The 24983-nt window shown below is 53.0% G+C and overlaps 8 protein-coding genes across 8 annotated transcripts; 6 read left to right on the top strand and 2 right to left on the bottom strand.

The window, feature by feature from the left end:
* Nucleotides 1–2009: 2009 nt before the first annotated feature.
* Nucleotides 2010–2814, top strand: CCMA1212_008607 (uncharacterized protein; the record flags this gene model as incomplete). Its single annotated transcript, XM_073705730.1, has 2 exons — nt 2010–2283; nt 2414–2814. 2 exons carry the CDS (start codon nt 2010–2012, stop codon nt 2812–2814), a joined length of 675 nt encoding a protein of 224 aa, XP_073555896.1.
* Nucleotides 2815–4771: 1957 nt separating this feature from the next.
* Nucleotides 4772–5814, top strand: CCMA1212_008606 (uncharacterized protein; the record flags this gene model as incomplete). The annotated part of the gene is made up of 3 exons (XM_073705729.1): nt 4772–4804; nt 4868–5287; nt 5356–5814. The coding sequence occupies 3 exons, from the start codon at nt 4772–4774 to the stop codon at nt 5812–5814; spliced, it is 912 nt and encodes a 303-aa protein (XP_073555895.1).
* Nucleotides 5815–6490: 676 nt separating this feature from the next.
* CCMA1212_008605 (Uncharacterized protein) lies at nt 6491–7666 on the top strand (the record flags this gene model as incomplete). The annotated part of the gene is made up of 2 exons (XM_073705728.1): nt 6491–6621; nt 6677–7666. Exons 1-2 carry the CDS (start codon nt 6559–6561, stop codon nt 7664–7666), a joined length of 1053 nt encoding a protein of 350 aa, XP_073555898.1. The 5' UTR covers nt 6491–6558.
* A 129-nt stretch (nt 7667–7795) lies between these two features.
* Nucleotides 7796–8732, bottom strand: CCMA1212_008604 (uncharacterized protein; the record flags this gene model as incomplete). The annotated part of the gene is made up of 3 exons (XM_073705727.1): nt 8661–8732; nt 8335–8385; nt 7796–8156 (listed from the first exon to the last, which is right to left on the bottom strand). The coding sequence occupies exons 1-3, from the start codon at nt 8729–8731 to the stop codon at nt 7796–7798; spliced, it is 483 nt and encodes a 160-aa protein (XP_073555897.1). The 5' UTR covers nt 8732.
* A 688-nt stretch (nt 8733–9420) lies between these two features.
* On the top strand, nt 9421–11187 carry CCMA1212_008603 (uncharacterized protein; the record flags this gene model as incomplete). The annotated part of the gene is made up of 1 exon (XM_073705726.1): nt 9421–11187. One exon carries the CDS (start codon nt 9421–9423, stop codon nt 11185–11187), a length of 1767 nt encoding a protein of 588 aa, XP_073555893.1.
* Nucleotides 11188–16868: 5681 nt separating this feature from the next.
* On the bottom strand, nt 16869–17912 carry CCMA1212_008602 (uncharacterized protein; the record flags this gene model as incomplete). The annotated part of the gene is given in 4 exon segments (XM_073705725.1): nt 16869–17066; nt 17395–17459; nt 17558–17727; nt 17745–17912. Coding segments are annotated over 4 exon segments (600 nt in total), but the record flags the coding sequence as incomplete, so codon positions are not given.
* An 851-nt stretch (nt 17913–18763) lies between these two features.
* Nucleotides 18764–19811, top strand: CCMA1212_008601 (uncharacterized protein; the record flags this gene model as incomplete). The annotated part of the gene is made up of 2 exons (XM_073705724.1): nt 18764–19047; nt 19133–19811. 2 exons carry the CDS (start codon nt 18764–18766, stop codon nt 19809–19811), a joined length of 963 nt encoding a protein of 320 aa, XP_073555894.1.
* A 1235-nt stretch (nt 19812–21046) lies between these two features.
* On the top strand, nt 21047–22386 carry CCMA1212_008600 (uncharacterized protein; the record flags this gene model as incomplete). The annotated part of the gene is made up of 3 exons (XM_073705723.1): nt 21047–21125; nt 21273–21955; nt 22000–22386. 3 exons carry the CDS (start codon nt 21047–21049, stop codon nt 22384–22386), a joined length of 1149 nt encoding a protein of 382 aa, XP_073555807.1.
* Between the last annotated feature and the right edge of the window lie 2597 nt (nt 22387–24983).

Here is a 24983-nt window from a genome sequence, read left to right as displayed (position 1 = left end):
TCGTCGCCGGATCTTTTGCTAGTTAGGACCACGGGGAGCGCTCCGTATCACCAGTTGGTTTTGTGCCTGGGTCGAGCGAGGATTAGTAAGAGTGCAGGGTTAGACGGATATGAGGAACTCACCACTAAGCCCGACATCCGAATCCCAGTATCATGTTCGAGCAGATTGCTGGCTGAATCCATGAAACAGATAGGCTATTCAAGTGTCCGATTATGGCATTGAGAATATCGTGGGTCCGGTACAACTCGGGCAAGTCGGTAAGATCGCAGTTCTTCAGGCTAACTAATGATCCCAAAGTTGAAAAGACAGGTGGAAGGGCAGAATGTATGCGTACGACGTCTAGGTTTCGCGCCCAGGCATGGCCTTTGCATCAATGTCAATCATCAGGCGCTGAAGCTGTCATTCATTTTGTCTTAGAGGATGTCGTTTCATCAACCGCGTACGAGGCTTCAGTCCGGCATCTGAATCATTGATTCTTCCAGACTTTTATTGAATCCAGTCCAACTTACCAAGCTAACTCGCAATGGGTCTCAAGCTGTCACGCTGCCCAGGACCTCCCGGCACTTTCAAAGCACCCACTCCATTATCAACGGCGTCATAAATGCCGGCAGTGATCCATTTCACTCCGTAGTACTACGGAATAGCAAAAATACTACATCTTAATCCTCCGTGAGTTATAGGCCGCTGATCATGGCGTACGTCCTCGTGCTGTCAACTCCCCGTCTGCTCTTATTTCGGACATTCAACCTTTGCCAAGACAGCTGCGCAATCGCCGAGCAATACCAGTACGTCCCTGCGAGACGTCAAAATCCTGGGTGACGAATATGATTGTGTCAGAATTGAAGCCGGGAATCTTTGCCCAATTGCTCTCACGCTCCTATGGCCATACAGGTGTAAGGTGATGAAAGAGAAGCCACAAGGTTCTGGTTCAGCACCGCACAGCATAGGGCATGTTCAGCACCGCACAGCATAGGGCATGTTTTGTATGATGAACAAGCCTGATCCAGTCGCTCCATCTCCGTCGCCAAAAAGCTGCCAGTATAAATCATGATGATCATGAAAGCTCACAAATTCAGGCTTCTTAGTGCGTTTGCATATTGAAAAATGTATAATACGCATGGCATTTTCCCTTCCAGATAGAAAAAGGCATCATTGGGTCAAGGGGAAATAGGAAACTCGATAGCCTATCTCCAAAACGAGTTTGGCTTCAGTACCTACCAAGACGTCTAATTCTCAGTTCAACCTTTGACTTTCAGGTCAACTTTCTATCGGCTCGTTCTTGTCTGCGCCGCTGTTCTTCTCGACTGACCAGTTGTCGTCGCAATCGTATCATGAAGAGGAAACAGCTCTCGTCGAAGATTGCAGAATGTAGGGTAGCCAGGTGCCCCAGCTATCAGCTTGAAACTCTTTGGATAACCCGATTGCCTCATACTGCCAGCACTGCACCTCTCTCTGATCGGGAAATTGTTTCGTGGGCCAATTGTTGATTCGAATTGCCTCATGTAGTACTACTTGGCATTGAGGCATTATCGCCTGTTCCAAAGGCTTCGCCTAGTGAAGAACGAAGCTCTTCATGTGCTCCGCAAGGCTTACACGCTTGACTTCCGCCGCTGAATGTATAGGACTGCGATCATCTAGTCCTCAAGACGTCCTTGCTACTTGATTCTCGTATACACGGCGGTGAGTGGGCAAGCGATGTGTAGAGGCGACAGAAGACTTCTTATGAACCAATGATACCGAGATGAAGAGCGCTGGTGGGCCAAAAGCTGATGACGCTAAAGAATCGAGCTCGTTGCTATAGGAATGGGCACATAGTGCGAGTCACACAGGGCTGAAGAAAACTCAAACAAGCCTTCTTTACCCCTTCCAGTGGTCCTCTCTTGCAACGCTCTGCGCGTTGTTCCTATAGTGACTTGGTGACTCTGCGTCTACAACGACAGCTCCATCGGTCGCGGCAATACGAAGTACGCTCATCTCACATACCACACAGCACACACAACGCACACACCATGGGCATCATCCGCAAAGCCAGCCTTGGGGTAACGCTCGGCACGGCGGCAGCACTAGGCTACGTCCGCCTGTCGACAAGCATCATTGCGCCAATTCCTCTCAACGATGCGCTGTACAGCTCCAACACGTTCAAGAAGTACAATCTGCATCGGAATGCCGCCACCAACGACATCTGCGTCAAGACGATCCCCCTGAACCGCATTCGCCCGGAACTGCTGCAGAAGGAGGGCGATTTGGCCCTCGAGTTTTGCCGCGCTGTCTGGAAAGGCTGGGGTGAGTGTTTTTTTGTTCGTTTCATATGGTCTCTCATCTCAGCGGCCTTTGCCCCTTATCGATAATCTCACCTCTACGGCAGGCTAAAGATGACATGGCACGACTTTCTCTCTTGCTGACAACGTGACAGGCTACTCAATCCAGCGACGATACCTTCATCGCAAGTACTTTGGCACCGACACATCCTCGCACCTATGGACACCAGAACAGATCGCCGCCTCCAACTTTGAGCCCGGCACCATCCTAACGGACCATTTTGAGGTTGTTGAGCGCACGCCGACTGAAATCACGGTTCGCTGCGGCGACACTCCCCGAAATCAGGGTCCTCGGGCTTCAGACGGCCTCTTTGCCATCGGGGCCACTATTGACAAGGACGCTCAAGTGGCGCGACTGACGCTCAAGAGCTGCTTCTTCCCTAGTGATCGCAAGGTTGAGGGTGACAAGGGACCAATGCCTGGCTGGATCGAGAATCTGCATCAGTGGTACGCGCGCGTCCTCATGGTCAGCGCATCCCGTTCTTTAATGCGATGATCGCTCTGATGAACATCATGGTAGATTGTGGTCCAGATGCTTCCTGAGAGATTAGGGAAGCAATGGTATCAACATTTCTACTCAGTACCTAAGCTACTATCAAAATAAACCCTCAGATCGCATTGGTCAAAGAACAAAAGGGCTTTGGATACCAGATGCCATGAGAGCTTCTTGAAACCGCAATATGGATGGATAAGATACCTGCACAGTGAAAGAATGGCGATCAGTATGTGAATTCACTCGTTGTCCACTTACCTCCCATTCACCACCTGGACTGCAGATGCTTCAGCAGCCACCTGAATATCGCCATCCTCTCCTTGGTAACTTCATTTGGACTGCCTCGACGCCTATCAAACTAATCATCCACCGGGAGGCAGTTATCATAGTCGGGATCTCGGACTGTTGACCTTCTCGAGAGGTTATGGAGATGCAAGAACCTCGTGGTGATTAAACATACTAATCCGATGATCAGAGTGGGAGCTCTTTTCTAGCAAGCTTCCCAATCCTGAATGACAATGCTCCACCAGACTGTTCTTCTCATCTCCTCTATTTCATTCACTACTTTCCCGAGTTATTGTCACCAACCTATCCAAGCCGAAGACGACACCATATCTAGCACGGGATCCAATGGTTAGATAGGCTGCAGGATAGAGGGAATGTCCACTCTCATAGACGACAATCGATATCGCTGACCGCAAGATATACACGGACACGATACCAGTAGCTTTGACCTTATAGTAGATATCTTCTGCCGCCTTGTAGAGCGGTGTTCTCCCATCTTGTTCATCCTGCAAACCCGGCAATCAATACAATCTATGCGTGTAGTGAGGGGAACTTCTTCAATCTGTCTTGGGGATAGAGGATTGAGCGCAATGAAAGGAGTCCATATGACGGCCTGTGGGAGGAAGGTAGCTGAGACACTGAGATTCCGCTCAAACTTCCCCGTGTGGGCAGCAAGCTACATTACTGGGAATCGTGAGATTGAGGAGTGGAATCTCCCGATGTGCTTCGTGGAAGATGTTGAGCGCAATAAACTGCATGGCTGTGGCGGCCCTAAGCGCCTCAATGGCGCTAGATGTCGCATACGAGGCTTGTATTGGCGACTGTTGCTTCTACCTATTCAACTGGTCGCTGCGGCTCGCCTCTGATAGCCCCTGGATCGCCTTCAGCGGTATACTGCCACTGATCCTTTCGGAGCTCTCCCTTACGACGACATACTTCTAGCCTCGTCGACTCGGGTAGCCGCACTCCACTCCCTGGTGGATGAACAGTGGACACTTTGGAAAAGATCTGTCGCAGTGTCTCTTGCTGTAGTGGCAGGGGAAGCAAGCCTTTCCCGTATATCCGGCTTCTGGCGGCAATCCACTTGAGTCGGCGATGAATCTCGTAAGGCCCAGCGTGTTGTGGAATCCTGCGGCTGTTGTGGTGATTCATCATGCCTCAACCACCGGACTCCGAAATCTCTACCAGTTGTCCGTTACAAGAGTCCTGCCGGGCGAGTGAACTAATAGTCAGCGTCGCTTCGTGAGGCTACATGGTGATGTATACTCATCACCCATGCACTCTTCATTGACTGAATAGTGCTTCGTGGGGCACGCGGACCCAGTCGGAATTCTGAGACTCATCTTTATTCCTACCATATGGCGTTTGTATCTTCGCTGTTTTGAGATTGGCCGGAGAGCCTGCAAGAGCGAAGCCATGATTGCATCACTCCCTGTGCTCGTCACGTAATTGTAGCCTGCGAGTCGTAGAAGGATGGCACGCAGTTCCGTTGTGATTTCCAAGCAGTACGGATTCGATCATTCCTCATTGGTAATCACGGTTTCCATCATTGACCCAATATACTTATACGACTTTCATGAGTATATGTTATAAAATGTCTGGAGTGCCTCGTCGAATCCGAGGACGAATATTTTCATATTGAAGTTAACTGAGCCCTTCGTAATCAACGCCAAACATGGCTGCCATTAAGAAAGTCGCAGTGTTGGGTGTGAGTACGACTCTTCAATATGCATCTTCTCTTCGAAGTTGAGCAAGGCTAATTATCACCTAGGCCTCTGGCAACCTTGGACCTCATGTCATCAATGGACTCTTGGAGGCCGGATTCGAAGTTACTGCTATAACGCGACTCACTTCTCAATGGACTTTCCCAGAGGGAGTGAGTGTGAGGAGAGTTGACATCACCTCAAAGGAAGCAATCGAAGGTGCTCTCCAAGACCATGATGCGCTCGTTTCGACCATATCCCCCGCGGCCCTTGGCCACCAAAGAACAATCATTGACGCCGCCGTTGCTGCGAAGATCCGACGGTTCATTCCGTCCGAATTCGGCGTTGATACCCGGCGCACTGAAGAGAAGGCTCTTGGCTGGATTGTAAAGAACAAGGTCAACTCAACTGACTACCTGGATGAGGTTGCCCGGAAGAATGGTTGGTTCACTTGGACGGGATTGGCGGTTGGTTTGTTCTTTGACTGGGTGAGAACTTGTGGCGGCTGTTCAAACTGTATATGCAGCAATGCGCAGCGGGCTAATACGCAAAATAGGGAATCAAATCCGAGGTCGTACTCGGAATCAATGCCAAAGACAAGACGGCAACGATCATTGATTCCGGAGACAAACCATATGCAGCAACAAACGTCTCCTTTATTGCCGAAACTGTCGCTGCTATACTGAAGAAGCCAGAACAGACCGCGAACAAGTACCTCTCGGTCTTCTCCTTTGTCACAACTCAAAATGAGGTTCTCAAGGTCTTTGAAGAAGAATCTGGTTCTAAGTTTCAGATCACGCACGTGAAAGGCAGCGACTTGATACAGGCGGCAAATGAGAGCGTGGCAAAGGGCGACTACCCCAACTCTCTCATTCCCTACGTCCAGTATACATTCCTGGCGGATGAGTCTGGGGATCCGGTGGACATTAGTAAGAGTGATGGTAATCTACTTGGGGTCAAGGATAAACTGACTCTACGCGAGAGTATTAAGAAAGAGCTCAGTGCACTTCAATAGTTCAAGGGAGTATCTCAATGCCTGATGTTCATCAGATAAGCTACTAGTTTATAAACATCGGTCACCCCCTTTTTACAATCATGCAAAGAATCTGCCCAGGTCACCCTGTCCACATCAACCTCGTTGCTAAAGCCTCAACTGGTGGTTGTGAATGTTTACTAAGCGAGGTATCCAGTTGCTCTCCTGGGGTTGGAGAGGGACGATGGGCCTAAGGCGCTGTGAATGAGTTTGCCGATCGGATCAGGGAGATGTGGAAAAAAGTTGATTTCATGATACTTAGCCAGGCGCTTGACCAGAACTTAGTATGAATGTTAATTGGGTCATGGATGATTCACGATTGCTTCCATCCGACTGTCATCTGACTGTAAGAGGACCTTGTTTACAAATATCATCATGTAGACGCACCAGACCAAATGTTGTTGCATGTATCTGTAGCATTTACGCTTCAAATTCAGGTTCTATAGGAAACGATATAGATCATCTCTCTCATACCCATTTTCTACATTTTCCGTAGTCTTTGAACCCACAAGGTACGAGACTCTCGGCCTCAATGGTGAACCCCCCCAATCTCCAAGGCGGGGCAGCGGAACCCCTCCCCCACTCTGAAGGGGACAAGATGAGATGAACATTCTAACTTTTGCAATAGCTTCTCACTTTTTTCCCGTCATCCCATCAGCACTGTCGAGTAATCTCGGCTCATTGACACAAAGCACATACATTCTTCCATTGCTCTATTCGCCCATCATGCCGTCGACCATGGGAGTTGCCATTATCGGAGGAGGCCTGTTTGTCAAGGCGTCACATCTGGTAACATTCTATAAATACTCCTCACTATGTTTTCATGAGCTAATGCTTTGCACAGCCTGCCGTTCTCAAATGCGGCCTCTTTCATCTCGCTGCCATCTATTCAAGATCTCTCAAATCAGCCCAAGACACCGCCAGCCTCGTCCCAGATTCAGTCCCCAAGCCGGATCTCTATTCTGATGACTCCGGCGCCGGCAAGTCGTACCAGGATCTGCTTGCACGAGACGACATCTCCGCCGTCATCATTGCCCTCCCCATCCTCAGTCAGCCTTCCTTTATCGAAGCGGCTCTTTCTGCTGGCAAGCACGTCCTCGCCGAGAAGCCCATCGCCAAGGACGTTGCCGCAGCACGAACCCTCATCGCCAACGCTCGGCGCATCGGTTCAGAGACCAAGGCCACCTTCGCGGTCGCCGAAAACATCCGGTTCTATCCCAGTTTCACCTATGCCGCCAGCGAGGCCGCAAAGCTCGGCAAGGTAAACAACTTCACCGTCCGCGTCCTGTGGCGCATCGAGCCCGACAACAAGTGGTACAACACCACCTGGCGAAAGACGCCCGACTATCAGGGAGGCTTCCTGCTCGATGGCGGTGTGCACTGGGCTGCAGCCACGAGGCTGCTACTAACGGGCGACGAGAACACGCCAGACACAGTGCAAGCCTTTACCGCACAAACGTGCGAGCACTTGCCGCCCATCGACACCGTCAACGCCATCATCAAGACGAGGTCAGGCACAGCAGGCGTATTTCAGAACTCGGCTGGATCTCTGCTCCAGGCGTTCGAGTGGAACTTCTCGTACGAGAAGGGCATTGTCAAGGTGGTCGGCGAGACCGTCACAGTGCAACCGGCTGGTGGGGAGGAACAGGTCAAGCAGTTTGATAGGACAAATGGCGTGAGCGAGGAGGTGGCCGCTTGGGCTCAGAGCCTCGTTGACGGCAAGGTTAATCCATTGCAGACACCAGAACAGGCGCTTGCGGACTTGGAGTTTATGGAGAAGATGTTCACGAGTGGCGACGAGAATGGATCGACGCAAAAGTACGAGCTTCTATAGGACGAGAGACAAGGGCGCTAATATCGACGTACATGGGCACAAAGTGAAGCCATCCAACAAGTCATCCAATCGCTGACTCGACAGAGAGAAGAGAAACAACATGCGAGACCCAATTGCACAGTCAACAGCTCAGAGCTTGCTTGCCTCCTTTGGTGGGACGACAGGTCCCAAGTGAATTTTACCCAATGCTTCCCGCAGCTGGGCACTCATGCCGTCTTTGGGGGGTCTCCCCGTGGCCCTCTCAACAAACACATGCACAAAGCCTCCCACAGCCTTGACCTCGTCACTACCTTTCTCGAACAGGGCCACCTCGTACGTTACGCTCGAGTTACCGAGCTTGGTTACGCGCACGCCAACCTCCGCCACGGCTGGGTAGGCAATGGAGGCCAGGAAGTCCGTGTGGGAGTGCACTGCCAGGCCATACTGAGGTGATGTGGGGGGGTGAATGCCACACTTTTCGACCAGGTAGCTGTTCACGGCGGAGTCGAATCTAGCATGCAGCAGATCCAGCGCGGTAACATGTTAGCAATGGTCTCAGGGGATGTCTTTCCAACCCACTAGTTGAATGGAAGACTAGGTATGGAGTATCGACCGAGTCAGGAAAGGATTGGGGTGCCAGGGCTGAGGTCATCCGGATAGGACAACGCGTATATGCGAGCGAGTCTTACAGAAAGTTGTACACCGAGTTGTTCATGTGATCGTACATGTCGTTGTCGTTCCTGTGGCGGCCAAAGACACATCATTAACATTAGACACAGCCTCTCCAGCATGGGATAAACATCTCATCATCTATTAACGTCTCTGGCCTGCCCTTCTGTCAAGATTGTATCATCCCAGTTGCTGGCCAAGAGCTGAATCCGCCCTGCGTGTGCGCAGCGGGGACGGGGAGCATCCCATTTTAGATCAAAGGTGTCGACCCATCGGCCTGGGAACGACTCGTGGGCTACGGCAGGAGGGGGCGGTGACGAAGATGAAGCAATGCAATCAAACTGACCATCTCGTTCTGTACTCTAGCAAGTATGGATAGTCCCGGCGGCTGCGGGTCTTGAGGGCGGCGAGACTCATGCTTCAGGTCCGAAGAGGCTGAGGAGCTGATGGCGAGATAAGGAGCAGTGCAGAGGATAAGGCTGGTCAACAGTGAGAGAGACGATAGGGAGGATGGCGAAGGAGACGCTGGGGCCAGATGAGAGGCAAAAGACAAGAACACTTCATAAGGTAGATAGCAATGTATGTAAGGTACCTATGCAAAAGTCGTGCTCGGTGCGGGCGAGAAGTCAATTCGGCAGAAGCCGAGCCTCGGCAAACCCCACGCCCTCTCCAGGGTATGCAGGAAACCAACAGCCGCGAAACGACGGCTTACATAATGCACCTTCGGCGCCGTCCGTTTCAGACCGGATCCGCAGTTCACCGCCTGTCCAATTGAGCGATTCTGCCGAGCCCGACCGCCTTGTTTTCTTTGCATACTGCATCTCATGAATTTTTCCTTGCACGACAGCATATGCTACGTCACACCGCAGAACACCTCTCACAAATCTCGGAGACTTTGACTTGCACTCCAACGGTCAAGTCCGTGATCCGGCTTCTCGACACGCAACAACGCCGGGCGAGCAGCGGCTGCTTCTGACTATCGCCACGGAGAAGCGCGTGGCCGGACGTAGTCGAAGCGTGCCTCTGATCTGCGGTGCTGCCTGCTGATGCTGCCGCGGGTCTGTTCGAGAAGCATCCGCACGCTCACACGAACCGCAACCGTCACAATGACCACGTCTTCCGTAACCCCTGGCTCCGCCGCCGTGGCTCTCGCGAGCAGCTCGATGGCCTTGAAAGGTGATTCCACACGCGAGTCAACAGCGGCAGCACAGCCTGGGCAGCCAGGAGCGTCTGCAGCTGCAGCGGGAGCCGTAGCCGAGAGGCGAGCGGTGGTTGAAGGCAGCGATGAGAACGGAGACAGAGAAGCGCATATGCCAACGGTCAATGGGAGCGTGCAAGTGCCCGCGGATGGAGTCAAGCCCACCAGGAAGCAGAAGAAGCCATCTCTCAGGGACCGGTCCGCTATGACCGACAATAACGCCGCCCTCATCACGCCTGCAGGCGACATCTGGCCGCGCCCGTACGTCTTCGAGGACGACCTACGCCGTGTGTTACCTTACCACTTCACATACAACACGTACTGCAAGGAGAGATGGCGGGGCCGGTCACTCATAGACATCTTCGAGTCCGAGTTTCGAGACCGGCCGGTCGAGTACTACCGAAACTCCATGGTGCGAGGCGACATCTACGTCAACGGCCGCGTGGTTGGCCCAGACTACATCGTCCGCAATGGGGACCTGATATCGCACACGTTGCATCGACACGAGCCCCCCGTAACGGCCGAGCCTATAGGCATCATCCACGAGGACGACGATATCATTGTCATCAACAAGCCTTCGGGCGTTCCGGTCCATCCTGCTGGCCGATACAACTTCAACTCGGTCGTCGAGATCATGATTGCAGAGAGGGGCAGGGGCTTCATGCCATACCCGTGCAATCGATTGGACCGCCTGACCAGCGGCATCATGTTCATTGCCAAGAGCGTTAAGGCAGCGGAGGCCATGGCCATCAAGATCAGGGGGCGCACCGTGAGGAAAGAGTACCTGGCACGCGTTGTCGGCCATTTTCCAGACGGCGAGGTTGTCTGCGACCAGCCAATACTGCAAATTTCCCCCAAGCTGGGACTGAATCGCGTGCGTGCTAATGGCAAGTCAGCCAGGACCGTCTTCAAGCGTCTGGCGTACTACCCCCCACGTGACGGGGATGCCGATGAGCCCGCTGTGCTGGCTGAAGACGGGCGGCCGCCCACGCCCACGAAGGACGAGGAACATAGCAGAGAAGAGCAGCGCACGCCCTGGATGAAGAAGAAGGGCTACTCCATCGTTCGATGCCTGCCGGTGACGGGCAGGACGCACCAGCTTCGGGTGCACTTGCAGTATCTTGGACACCCCATCCAAAACGACCCCATCTACGCCAACCAGCGGGTCTGGGGCCTGAACCTTGGTCAGGCGGATGCTGATGGGTCGCACAATACCGACGAGGACATCATCAGCCGTCTGAATCGCATGGGAAAGGAAGATGTGGCGGAGGCTGTTGTATACTACGACGAGATGGTGGACAGATACGAGAAGCAGCGAGCGGAGAAGATGACGGGCGAGCTGTGCGACATTTGCGAGACACCGCTCTACTCAGACCCGGGGAGCCACGAGCTGTCGCTGTGGCTTCACAGCCTGCGATATGAGGACGCCGACGGGAGCTGGGCATACACGAGCCCGCTACCCAAATGGGCCCTTCCCCCAGAGGGTATGAGTGGGCCGACGACGGTAGGCGGCATGGAGGAGCTTGTGGAAGCCGTCAAGGACGAAAACCCCGAGATCTCGTCTGAAGTGCAGACCAAGGCGAAGGCAACGGCCGGAGCCGAGGCACAGGCTCAGGCGGAGGCTGAGATGCAAGACGCTCAATCGGGGTCACAGCTTGAGCCACATCTCAGCTGAATCTTACGAATCACGAGTCATGATGTACGACAGTAGAAGAGGCAGCGAGCTATATACATCAAGCAAGCAAGACAGAATCGGGAGCAGCCGACGGGTAGAGCTATGTATGGAGTCTAGAACATTATCAGCCGATTGATATAGAACCTCTCATATGAGTCCCGCCACGATAAAGATGGGACCATTGTCATTTACCCAACGAGTCGATAGCCGACCTCTAACAGATTGTCACACATGCTGTCATACTCGAGTTGAACGACGACTATGTATTTGAGTCTTGCGCCAGTCACCTATATCCAATGGATATCGTGGCTTCATTGCGAAACCTGTGCAATGGTCAAGAAACGACATAAGATTCTACTCACAACCACAACCACGTCAAAAAAAACGCAACACCACGAACAATGACTCGTCAGAACGCTCATGCTCTCATTCGCACGCCCCCCCTGGTCATTCTTCCCTAGGCGAAAGCCTGTGACGGAGATGATCACTCTTTGCCATTTACGGCGTGGGATCAGCTTTGCGTGGACGGACAGCTGTGGGGGTGCTGCCCAGAAAAAGGGCAAATTTATCCGAAGATCGACTTTCGAGAGATGAGAAGATGCAAGGGCCAGGCAACATTGATGATGCGTACGAGTACAGACAGTTCTTGAAGTTGTACATGAGATTCATCACTTTGGCAGGAGAGGCTGTTGAGCACCTGAAATGCCGCCATGCAGCAAGGGGGTGTGTGATAGATGATTCCCAACTGGGTAATCACAGGTACTATGGATTATTGATTGATAGATGGATGGATTACGAAGTGCATGAGGGTATACAAGTACTTCGATACGACCAGTGGAACTGGCAATGGAAATGGATTGGGAATGAAGCATGCATGTGAAAAGTGAGCCGTCTGATCACCGCAACGCCATTCGTGCAGCCAAGAGCGAAAGACCCGGGGGGGGGGGTTCAGTTCAAAAAAGTGGCCTGCTGCAGATCCGAATCTCTACTACGACAGTACAAGTACAAGTGCTGCTTTGTCAATTTGCTCACGGCGAAACACAATGAACAAGCAGCACAGGGTCCCTCTTCACCGACCGCTCTGTTTTTTGGAATGCTTGAGGGGAGGGGCAGGGTGGTCTTTCGACGACCTTGGATGAACGTGCGGGCGAGATTTGAGTAATGCCCTGACAATGATACAATGGCTTTGCCAGCAAGGGGGGGGCTGGAAAGAGAGTCTACTACCGAGTAATTCATATTGCAAACGCATGCTGATACAAATCAACTAGGTAACTATATTGGGAATGCCTCCAATGAGTAGGTAGGCTCGGATCGCAAGAGGAATTGAGATGAGGCTGAGACGGGATGGATGAATGACAGCTGGAAAAACCCACAGTCCACCATTCAGCAGGCATAGCCTCGTCACATCTCTTGTTACTCTTGGCAGCCCCGAGACCTAAATCGGAAAGAAAAGCAGATGAAGCAGCGTCGCAAAGGCATAAAACAGAAGGCGAACAAGAAATAACACCCAGGCAAAAAGAAGGCTGCCACAATGAGATCACCGAGATGATAACATCAAGGGTGGAGGGTGGAGGGTGGAGGAAAAGGCCAAGATGGGGGGAGGGACCAGGAACCGGAAGTCAAACGAGCCAGATGGGGCCGGAACTTGACAGCCGGCGGTCAGAACGACGGACGGCCAAACAGCGTTGATTCTGCCAACTCGCTTCTCCATCCATCCATCTTCTGTAGAGATGAGCTAAAATCCTCCGGACCGTTGAAATGAAAGTTTTGTTGAAAAGAGGCCAAGGATAGAAGAAAAGATGGAAAATATTATAAACTGGGCGAGGCATGCCCTTTCTCGAAAAGCTTGAAGAGCGGGTCTTGAGTCCAGTTTTCTAGGGCCAAAAGGCTCCATTTTGCTGGGACTGTGCAGGTACATGTAAGGGAATAGTGTCACTTCTTCATTCGATAGGAGGCAACTCCAGAGCCTCGATGGAATCAATGGCCTTTTAGAAATTCACTAATCGTTATTTGTCGCCGAAGTAAGAGAAAGCGAAAACTCGCTCACCACGTCTGTCACTATATCACAAAGCCGAGATGGGGTTCGTGAACGAGAGCGCGTCATCGTCGTGTGCATCTGCATCTGCAGTTGCATCGCTTCGTATCGAGCCGTATCGAACGATGTAGGGTTTCGGTCAGTCAAGCCCCAAGTACAGTACTGCGACAGGTTTCACCGTAGCATGCATCCTTGGCCGCATGACAAACGGATAAAGATTACAGACGCGCCTGACAATGACGAGAAAAGAATGGAGAACACGGGGACGCTTCTCCCCCTTGCTCGTCAATCATCAACCATTTTCTCACCCATCATTTTCCAGGGAGGCGAACGAGCGGTCCGATAATGTATCGCCAAGTACCCTCTCATATAGTACGGTGGCATAAGTAAGCCACTCTTCGTCTGGGCTACCTACCAGTACCCGGACATTCGCCAATCTTGTAATTTAATTCCGAATCCGGGCAGATGGAGAATGGAAGCCCGGAGAGAACATAAATAAGAACACGCGAGGCGCAGCAAAAGAAAAAGGACAACACGTCACATATATCTTTTTTCTTTGCCTCTTTGCCCTGTCAATGCGGTACTTGCCGTGTCCCCACGCTGCTCACAGGTTGGAATGACGACAACCGGCGTCTGTGTGTCTCCCTTTCATCCGCAAATGGCGGAGAATTGAGATGAGCGCATGAATGCAGACAATATCCCGCCCCAATGGGGGCATATCAGAGCCTTGCATAGGAGAAAAAAAAAAAGGAAACGAAAAGGAGGCGAAGAGAGAAAAAATTTCTCTCTTGCCAGTTGGGTGAGGCGGTCGATGAAGGGGCTACACATGACAAGTAAAAATATGACAGCCTGGAGAATCTGTCTGCACTCATCTCCTCCGGCATGGTGTGATTGGCGTACGAAGCATTGCTCAATTGTTTGTCATGGGCTCAGCCTTGGGAAGATGGGTGGGCATGCACGTCTGCAACCCCCTTTTGTCCTTGTCACTGGGCTCTGGTTGGATGAAATGCACTCTGTAAGATGAATGTAAGCTGAAAATCCCACTAGAGGCGCTGTAGGATCACGCAGTTACGCGCAAACAGAGGATAGTGTTTCCTGGACACTCGCTTTCTTTGTTTGTCCCTGGCTGAAAAGGTGGCAACCCTCAAGGTATGCAAGGGAGTAGGTGCAAGACCTTGTCCATCCGCTAGACCTTCTATCAGACCTGCTTGCACGGAGGACTGGTTGGGTGCGCTTGCGATCGTCGCAGCCTTGCGATGGTTGTTGCTATGCTTCAAAACTGGTTTCCGTCCTGCAAGACGAACAACTTGTTGTCGGACAGACTGGCGGAGGTCCCTTCACGTTATCGGCAGGCTGAGCTGGAGATTGTTCTCGTGCCGCCCCCTGGGACTCCGTGCAGAGTCGCCATAGGAGGCAATTATTATCTCCATGCGTTGGCTTTGTAATACTGCTGCCTGCCTGCATTTATTGCCATCAAAAGCCGCCAAACAGATGCCCGAATGAGCAATCGTGAGCAATTCGCCACTGCTCACAGCCTTGCGGCAATGAAGTAGTAGCCTCGCCATCTTCACTTATCCTGCCAATGGCCAGTTTAGCCCAATACAGTAAATGCCCAATTGAACCCCGTCATGTGTCACATTGCTTCGAATCTGAAAGATATTACCGAGAAGTTCAAGTACTTGTATGTAAGGCAGCAAAATGGGTTCGGGCGGCCAAAAATCATCATCCAGTCGGAAGCGCCGTGGCTAACAGTGACATTTCGTTGACGGGTGCAGGTTCGGGATACCGAAACAAGTGGCCAGGACTGGATGCCTAAGAGGGCAAGAGAACGGTATGCGCCTAAAGAAAGAATTGAAGTTAGAGAATTGCTTCACCAAGGCTCCTTACCCAAGCCCCCAATGTCTGACGACCAAAAGGACCAAAAGTAAGAGAGCTGTCTTCTTGCCGAATGAATCATCTGCTCCAACAGGGCGTGCAACAGCGCATCACCGTTAATAGCTCAACGTGCAGGATATCCACCGCCTGTCAGCGGGTGGTCGGCCCTCTCGGCTACGTCCCGACCTTCACGCTCCCGTTTCCAGACGGCAGATCAATCGGCTATGTACGAGTAATACAAGCATTTGCTACTCCATCCTCCGTACTAGCAGTAGCTTGTGCAGCAAGACTTCCAGAACAGAAAAGGAGGCGGACGATGGCCTTCAACCAGCGCCCATGCTGCGCTCCAGAAGTGGCAGCGGTATCATGATCGGTGCTAGGCTCTCGACCTGTCATGCCTCGCAATTCTGCAAATCACCGAGCCTAGAGCTCCCTTGCCATCTTTGCTGGGTTGCACTGTAATACCCATCCAGCCGTCCCCGAGCAAGGTGCGGGCAGGCGCTCCGGGGCCTAGTCGTATAAATGCCGGTGCCCTGGGCGTCATGGCGCTGATTCTTCTCCGATATGCGCTGCTAGGGAAATTTCCCCCATCGAGGCCTGTGTAGATACATACTGTACGTACGACTCTGGAGCAAACTCATTCTTCGTGCCGTCAGCAGGGTAATCCAATAATAACCTTCTTCTCTCTGTCGACGGGCATAAGAAAAAAAAGCACTGGCGGTGGAGCCTGGAGATTGAGAGACACAAGACCGGATCGCTCTCTGGCATTTGCGTCTCCGCTCTTTGGGCTGCATCCCCCTTGCTGGCGCTGTTGTCGAATCGCTGCCAAGAACGACCTTGTCTAGCCCACGGAGCAGAGGTCCGATGAAGAAAGGCCATGGAAGCATGTTCCAGAAAAAGCGTTGCTGGAACCAGCAGACAGGACGCCACAGACGCCTTGGCTGCAAGGGTGGCGCCCCCCCTTGTGCTTCGATGGCTTCTAGTCTCGTTCTATTCCGTTCTTCGTGTGCTTTTCCGTAATCATCAACGGACCGAAATGCAGACCAAGAGCCCGGAGCAGAGTTGTGATGGGGGTGCACGCTAAATTGCTGTCATTAATGACCACATTGACCGTCAAGTCTGGAGTTGGGGGAATGTCTTAGTGGCTGAGCCAGGCCACAGATCGACAAAAAGCAGCAGTATCTCCATCAAAGTACAAGAAAAACTGATCAAGACGAGATACTCGCAGCTCTGACACTGGACGGAAAGACTGTGCGACAGACAGGCACACAAGTCTGCAGGGCTTCCGTGGGGGGGTAATAGACGAGGAGAGGTTTCCTCTTCCAGAAATTCTCCCCCCGCTCGTTGGCAGACAGCTAGGGCTTGATGAGCATCATGGATGCGTGCGTCGTGTTCAAGCTTCAACCGTCCCCCGCGCAAGAACCGTTTTGAAGCCGCCAATCTATGGGTGCGCAAGTCATGTTGCAGATCGCAGGGGCACTTAGCGGCAGTTTAGGCAGATGCATTTCTCGAGAGCCCGCTGGACGATGGCGTTTGGCAGCATCAACAATGAATGGACCAAGCCCGAGACAGCCTCCTCTTTGCCCAAGCGTGCAGAGATGGCGGGATGTGCCGCCCGTCGATTGTGCGAGTCAAATGCTAGCGGCTGACTGGCCGTCGCATTTTCTTCCTTTGCTTCCTTGCGCGGGACGTCTCAAGGCTGTCGCTTTACCTTCGATCGTCATCGTCTCTTCTCTGTAACCACCACCAGCAGAGGATATGCTGCTGCGCCTCAGATGAAGCAATCGCCGTCCCAGGGGCAAGATACAGCGGACCGAGCTTGGTCAGCGGTGATGAAGCCATCTAGTCGCATCCGCAGCTGCCGCGCAAGCAAAAGACCAGCAGAACAAGCAACCTCGTTGTTAGCCTCCCTCTGCCACGAGCATCGCCCAGTCTTTTTATCCCGCCAGTGGAGTTGATGGCGCGTCGCCTGGACAGTCGCCACGCGCCACCATCAGCGTTAGCACGAAGCCCCCTTTCTCCCTCCTCCGTATGATTGTTTGCACGACAACGGGACTAGTGAACACAAGCCAGTTGAAGAGGCATCAACGGGACAACCCACAGAATTCGTACAGTATCAGTGCTTGATCCAATGGCGCGCACATAACTCAAAAACACAGTGAGAACCGCTAGAAACCCAAAGAGGCCTGCGGGATGATGACATGGGAAGCCGGGGGCGGGGGGGTGCAGCACGTTGCACGTTTCGGCCGGTGCCCGAGCGTAATGCCACCAACTCCAATTCCGCCGTATCACAGCACACGGTTCAAGGCCGTTTGGGTGCTCGGTGGAAGATCGGCTGCTGCGCTATTCGGAGGCTTTAAAGCTAGAGAGCATGATGACAGAGCAGCCTTTGGGGGTTCTAGAATGCTGGAAAAGCTTCCACGTCCTCATCAACCCAATTCTGTGCTGCTGTGCGAGTACCGGATGCCGGGAGTTGCGGCCCATCCGGCTGTGGTTGGGCGCTAGGGCCGTTTTGACAGGCAAACAAATTGATCATCGCTGCCGCTCGGTGATGCGAGACGACGAAGGGCTGAGTGAATTGAGATGCCCTGAGCTCGGGGCCTCGGGGCTTGGCCAGGCTGCCGGAAGGCCTGGGAAGAGAAGGGACCCGTGGTCTTTCCGATGGAGCTTATGGACGGGAATACCGCAGATTTTGCTGACCGTCGTGGCGAGCATGCAAGATGCTGCAGGTGGGAGGGACGCGAGGCAAAGAGTGGTGTTGCGGTTGAAGGGCAAGAGAATGAAGGAGTTTGAGCACCCCTTGTTGCAGATTTTTGAAATGCCGCGACGTTGGGACGGGCCAGCGTGGGCGAATTACATCATCGCTGCGAATGACGTCTCCCTTGGATGTACGGAGTACACTGGAAAAGCTGGAGTTTCTTGTCCGGACTACCGTATTCTGTTCCTGCCCATCTTACCCGAGTTGCTGGAGATATTACTAGTAGATGCTAGATACTGTATGGATGAACGCACTTACTGTGATGCATCGCGACTTGAAGCGTTGTTCCTTTGTTGAAAGTCGCCCAAATATCTTCCAACACTGTCCTCCTCGCCCTGGACATTTTCGTGTCCGCGTATTCGCTTGCTGGGGCTAGCGCAGGCGGTCAGTGGCCCTCTAGTATGCACATGGCGCAGTTAGTGGCTGCCCGCATCAGATAGCGGAGGGCTCTGCGCTAAAGGCACTAAACCTGCAGCGCACCACCACCGCTAAAGGCCACTGTAGATACTGGGTTGGGCTGTTGAGTTGAATGCTGTTTGCTTCAGCAGTACCCTGCACCTTCCATGGAAGCATTCGCAATCCATGCATCCATTTGATCCGTCGACAACGCCAAATTCTTCTAGACTTCGACCCAGGCTTTAGTTCACCAGCTGGAGAACACCCTCCGGCCCCTTTCGAGCTGGACCGTGGTCGGCTCCGTCGACCAATTTGTAGCAGTACACCAGCACGGCGACGGCCGGCGGGGCGCACACCACCGCTGCTCTAGCCGCATCTGCGGCCTCCTAGAGCACACTGTCGGCATCTGCGGCCTGCAAGAGGAACTTGTCGGCGTCTGGCGATCCACATCAGGTGCCTGGCTGCTCGAAGTCACCAAGGCCGCCGCGGACGAGAGCTGAGCGGCAGAGGCCATGCCATACAGACGAGGTGAGGGAGAGACGAAGGCGGGAGCGGAGGCACAAGCGGAGGCAGAAGATGAGACAGCCATCCTGGTCGAGACCAACACAGCGAAACAGATTCGGAGAGCGACGAAGAGCACATCGCCGATTCATTTTGACGCACGTCGGAATCGAGTATTACGAACAGTGGACTGTGTACCTCAAGGCACGCTCACTTGCGTCCTATTAGGAATTAGTATGCCCGTCGAATCTGCTCTTCTCTCATTCCAAGGCGAGTTGCCCAGCTCTTCGTATCGGTCAGCGTTCTGGAAGGCTGTCAAATGGGTCCTCTCTCTCTTGGCCGTCTGTCTGTCTATGGGACACAAACTAACCAGGTAGCAGGGGGGATAGCCGTCAAATAGGCGTTCCATCATCGACCCGACCCACGACGAATCTCTCGCCCCTTCTTCTCTTTGGACCAGGGGCTGAGGAAGCTGCTGACTGGGCTGCAGCAGCCCCTCCAAGGCCAGATCGCGATATCCAGTCCACCTGCGAAAGACAGGTACTGTGCGTGCTTGCACCGTACGGATCTGTTGCGACAAGTTTCTTCCAAGGACGCAAGTTGGCGCTACGGTACAGTACGATCGTGGTAGCAGACGTCGAGATTGAGACGAGCCAACGCCGAACGGTTCGACTATGCCTGAAGCAACCTAGCAGGCGACTGCCGTCTTGTCAGCGAGGGCCGTCAGGATGGAGAGCCGTTGTCTGGCCGGCGAGCGCCAACGCCCGCGAGATGATAGTGTCACAACGACAAGATCGGCCTGCAGGCCCCTCTCTGTCTCCGGTCTCCCTCCGCCGGCCTCCTCCCCTTGCCGCGCTGGAGACACCAGTAGCTGATGCTGCGTACTTCACTCACATAGGGGCTGAAGAGGCAACAGTACGGCCGGCCGGCCGATATGTCATGAGCTGTGTGCTCGATTCTACGTTGTGCTGTTGGACGTATGCATCGGCAGTCGATGTCCTGGCTCGACTCCCTCCTGCGGCTACAGATACTCAACCCTGCCTGGCTTCCACTCCCTAGTCAGCCCAACGCCTCCCCAGCGCCTACGGCTCGTCTTTTCTTGCTTGCTTGCATCCCCAGCGGCGGCGTTTACATGGTGTACGTGCCATTACATGCACGCGTTTCTCTCGGCTTCTGACACTAAGGCAAAGCGGTCCGAAGCAGCTCGACGCCTCTGGGCTCTCGTTCTGCATACTGTACTGTACATACCAACCTGCAATGGCGTCGATTCGTCTCAAACCCTTCACCCCGCAGACTGGGCCCTGCCGAAACCACGACAGCACAGTACCGGTCAGCACCATCTCGGCACGCTCTCACCTTGCCGCCTCGTCGCCAGCTCTACTATACTGGTACCATGCCAGTGCCGCCAGTACAGTCTGCCAGAGCTAGTTGATTATGTACGCCACGCCACAGCACGCGTTGTGTTGCAGAGTCTGCAGGCTCTCTCAAGACCCGGTCGTCCGCTTGGACGCACTCAGATATGCCCACGCCCCCCTCGAGCGCCCCCTGGTCGCCTCCAACCTCATGGGCTGGTTGGTGCCTTGTCTGCACACACACCCGTCTCCACCCAGTACGTCTCTGTGGTAAAGCCCGTGGTCCCTGTTGTTTGTACTACGGAAGACGGAGGGTCCACACCAACTTTTGCCCGCTGAAGGCTGTTCAAGTGGTGTGTGCTGGTATAATAGTCTAGTATTTATTCATCTCGGTACCTTGCGGCATCAGATCAATTCTTTTCCTGTCCACTCCAAAGAAACAAAACCACCTTCTCGATCATTTATTGAGTCTAGTTTGAAGCACAACCTCTTGTCTACTGCTTCTGACTTGGCTCATTGCCTCAGAATCAGCCTCTCAAGCCTTGTCCACAGACGCTGTCGAGGCCCTTCTCACTGCCTCAACTCGCCCCTTGTTGCAATTGCCTTTTCTGGCGTGGCAACCTCCGCGTTTGACTCGACTCAGCCAGGGCATCTCGCGCATCTACAGCCTTATCATCTCTCTGGTGTTTCTATTTTGTTGACGCCTGAGTCAATCAACCACCGTCAACGAAAACGAAGCGGGACCCCCGTCTCTTTTTTCCGTAGCGCGACCCACGACGAGCTGCCTCATCAACTCTCTGCTGGCCTCCTGGGGCGAAGAAGGAATTGATACCCTATTTATTACGGAGGCTCCCCCACTTGACTGATTTCACGGCCTTTTACGGCTTTTCTGCCCTCTTCGCAACCAAGCTGCTTTGACTGCGGCCTGCCACCGAGCTTTGCATGTCCCTCTTACACAAGATCGAGTGCAACATGCCGCGATCATCATCCGGAGAGCCCACAAAGCCTTCCAAGCGAAAGGGTGAGTTGAATTATCCCACTTATGCAATCGACATGGTGAACAATCCATCGTCTTCACTGTCCCGGCAGTGACGGCGTGGATGCTTCTCGTTCTCTTTTGCCCTACTCTTTCCATTAGGACCACCTGCTAACTCTTCAATCCACATAGGCACCAGAAGTGTTTCGACCCTGACGCCCTCACAACTGGCACGCAAGCGAGCCAACGATCGTGAGGCTCAGAGAGCCATCAGGGCCAGGACCAAGGAGCACATTGAGCGTCTGGAGCGTGAGCTTGCCGAACTCAAAGGCGTCCAGAGCCGTGATAGAAAGGTCCAGGAGCTTCTGCGACGGAATAAGTTCCTCGAGCAGGAGATTGCCCGGCTTCGAGAACACATGGGCTACACCGCCACGGACTCGTCCTACTCCTCGAATTCCGCAGGTACGCCATGTACCATGACCAACAACGCTCATGACCTCTACTTTGGACCGCTAACCCCAGGTCCATCAGTCTACGACGACAATCTCAGCTCGGGCAGCGGTGCTGTGCCGAGCCCGAGGGTGTCGCCTCTACCCTCGAGTGACTTCAACCAAATCAACGATTACGCACAGCAGTCGTATGGCCACATGACGAGCGCCGGCGGCGAACCGTGGCAGCCGTCCGTCGCCCCGAACCCCGTCCTCGGCAACATCCCCAGCCCCTCGTCTCCCGCACACGGTGAAGAGTACAATGCGGCCTACATTCCCACCAGTGTCCCTCCCGCCATGATGCCGGCCACTCTCAAGGACATCAAGCAGGACTATGACGAGATCGACCACAACAGTATGCACTTCTCCTCCCCCTTTTTGCCGCACGTAGAGACGACATGGGCTGACTTGAGCTACTTCTCGTCGTCCAGGTGGGCTCAGACTCAACACCTCAACTCTGCATAATCTGCCACCAACATATATGCAGCAACACCAGCCGCAGCCTCAACACCAGCACCAGCACCAGCACCAGCATCAACATCAACACCAGCACCAACATCAGCACCCACCACACCCGCACCCGCAGCACCAGCACCAGCACCAGCACCAGCAACAACAGCCGCCACCGCCGCCGCCGCCGCCGCTTCACGCGTATGCCCAGCAGCACCAGCAGCAACCGTCGCCTCACGCTGCGCACAGCGGCTCGCCTCACACACCGCTGCAACAGCGCAATCCGCAGTGGAATGCCGCATATTCGTTATACTACCCTCCAGAGATGGCTGATAGCCACGCCAACCCTGGCATTCCTCGATGAATAAGCACCGACGCATCCGAAATTTGAATATTGACACGACCGAAACCCATGAAACATGGGCCACACCAGACTCCCCAACAGACAGACCTGTACTGGACGGCCAATGCAGATCCGCAGCGACTCCCGTTGCCTGTCTGCATGCTTACCAAAGGTACCATCTTCAAAGCAGCGGCCTATCAGCGTGAACCTGGGAACGGGGGAAGAAATATTGGACAAATGGCGATCGAGCCTCGGCTGTCAACTGCATCGCAGCAGTGGGCACGCAGAGCAAAATCCAGCATTTTGTCGCACCGAACAGCCACGAAGCAGGGTTGCGTTGGACAGGACCAACAGGGCCTGGTGGAGCTGTTTTCTTCTACGTGGCATCAATGAAAAAGAGGGAAAGTCGAGCATGATGAGCTGGTTTGGCCTGTATCAACGCAGCCAGTTCAGCAAGGGCTGAAGCATGCTGGAGCGGCGGTGGGCGATGAGAGGCAACAAGCAGGGCAATCGACAACCGCGATGTCTGCTCTACGAATTACGGAAGGGGTGCTCGGGTTCTGGCCTGGAATACCAACATTTTGAAACATTCCATCGGCGTTTTGGGTCTCGCACATGCATTTCAACCTTGGGCGCACAAACAGCAACGGAAGGACAATAAGACGATGCATCAGCGGAATTCATTGAATCTGGCGGCCCAGGATGGAACGCTGTTATCTTTTTTATGGTTTGTCGTGCTTGTTGATTCTATTATGTGTTTTCGCTTATATTATTTTCTACTCGTTCTTTCGGTTATGTCTTGGGAGATACCACGAGGGAGGTTTTACTCGGCCGGCGAGCGGACAGAACTGTTAGACGGATATACTGCTGGTATTTTTCTTGTTTTGTTTTGTCTTTGCCATTTGCGTTGCATCTTCATGTGCTGTATAAAATATCACCTCCTGGTCAATGGTTGTTTTTCACGAAACCTGCCTATTACATCTGCTTTTCTTGGGTTTTTTTGGGGGGTTTTGTTTTTTGATGTATCTGTTTTATAGACTTTGCTTTTGTACGGATATATAGACCATCTTCCTGCCTTTAGAGGAACTACGAGACTTATGAAAATTAGACACATCTCAACACGAACCTTTTAGCCAAATTTAAATTCATCTGGGTGGCTATTATCAAGCTCTCGTGAAACGTCGAAAACCTGGGGGACTGCGGCTGAAAGCCGCAGATCTCATGGATTAACTACTAGTACGCAACTTGTGTGTTATTGCATCCACCGCCTCTCATGCCAGCCCATCGTCTCCTCATCTGCCCAGGCCAAAACCAGCTACTGCTCCTCGGAAATACACGATCCATGTCTCCGTCTAGCTCGATCCGCGCCAGAGCTTGCCACTTGGCGTGATGGACCGGAAGACAAGACCCAAGATGCCGGTTCCCTTGCACTCTTTTCAGTAGCACCTAGTCCCAAGTTGTAGACTGAACCGATAGAGAAGCAGGACAAGGAAAAAAAAAAAGCAAGCTATTCGGAAGCTATTCGTTGTCTCGATTCTGTAGAGCTGGACCGGCTAGAAGCAAGACTATAGGCTTGGACTAGCACTTTGTGGGGGGGGGTTTTCTAGCTTGTTCATTCCAGTAACCGTGAACTGCTCAAGAAGGTCGTGGACAAGGTGAGTAGTCGTAGCTCGATTAGGGGGCTTCAAGCGCGGAACTCGTCTGGAGGCTATAATGGTGCGCAGTCCATGCCGTTTCCACTCAGGCTTGCATTTTTGGCGCGTCATTTTTAGTTTCGACAGGAGGGGGAAAGAGTGGAGGCGAGGGTGGGAAGACGACTTTCATTTGATCCCAGCTATACTTGTGCCATGTAGGCCAAGTCCTTGGCTTTGTTGGTAGTTGGGGCGTGGGAAATGCTTATCTTGACCACACCGAAGTACAGAGTCAAACAGGGGGGGCAGGATGGCAATGCCCATGATTCTCAAAGTCTCGCAAGACCGGGAGAGGGTGGGTTTCGCGAGTTGGACAGTGGAAGTCGGTGGGAAGAAGAGCGTATTGGATGGAGAACATTGCAGATCAGGGTCTTAGTGTCATGGGCTATTGAGGGGGGAAACCAGAATTGCTGAGCTGTCAAAATCAAGGAAGTGCGCGTATGTAGAGCCAAGAGAGGCGCAGGTGAGTGTTCGATTTGATTAGTTGTGGGTTTGGAGCTCTGTTCAGCTTCAGCCTCACTTGTGGGAAAGCAAAAAAGAGGTCAACGGGGCACGTCCTCGCCAAGGCAGGTTTCGGTTCTTGGCATTGGCCTCCTTGCAATTTGGGGGTGGAAGAATNGGGGGCTTTGGGTACGCGACAGGCATGCTTGCATACACGTGTATGTGTCTGTATGGGAAGTATGTACTATGTGTACACGAGGACATACCGTAGGGATACTATGTTAAGTGAGGGATAGTCTTGGAAGAGGGAGAAAGTGGAGTTGTTAACAGGAGACAAGAGGGGGGCGTTGAGAGGGGGTGTATCAGCGAGGAGTTGCAGCAACTATTGATGCCATACGAGTTGCCCGTAGAAGATCCCGTACGATCTCCATTTTTTTTTTTTTTTTTTTCAAATAACAAAGCGAACAGACTGGGTGACTATCGTGTTTCC

Source organism: Trichoderma ghanense (assembly GCF_004382785.1).
Source record: "Trichoderma ghanense strain CCMA-1212 chromosome Unknown scaffold_12, whole genome shotgun sequence".
NCBI classification, from domain to species: domain Eukaryota; kingdom Fungi; phylum Ascomycota; class Sordariomycetes; order Hypocreales; family Hypocreaceae; genus Trichoderma; species Trichoderma ghanense.
The sequence above is the reverse complement of the archived record's forward strand: the minus strand, read 5'-3'. Positions and strand labels throughout refer to the sequence as shown.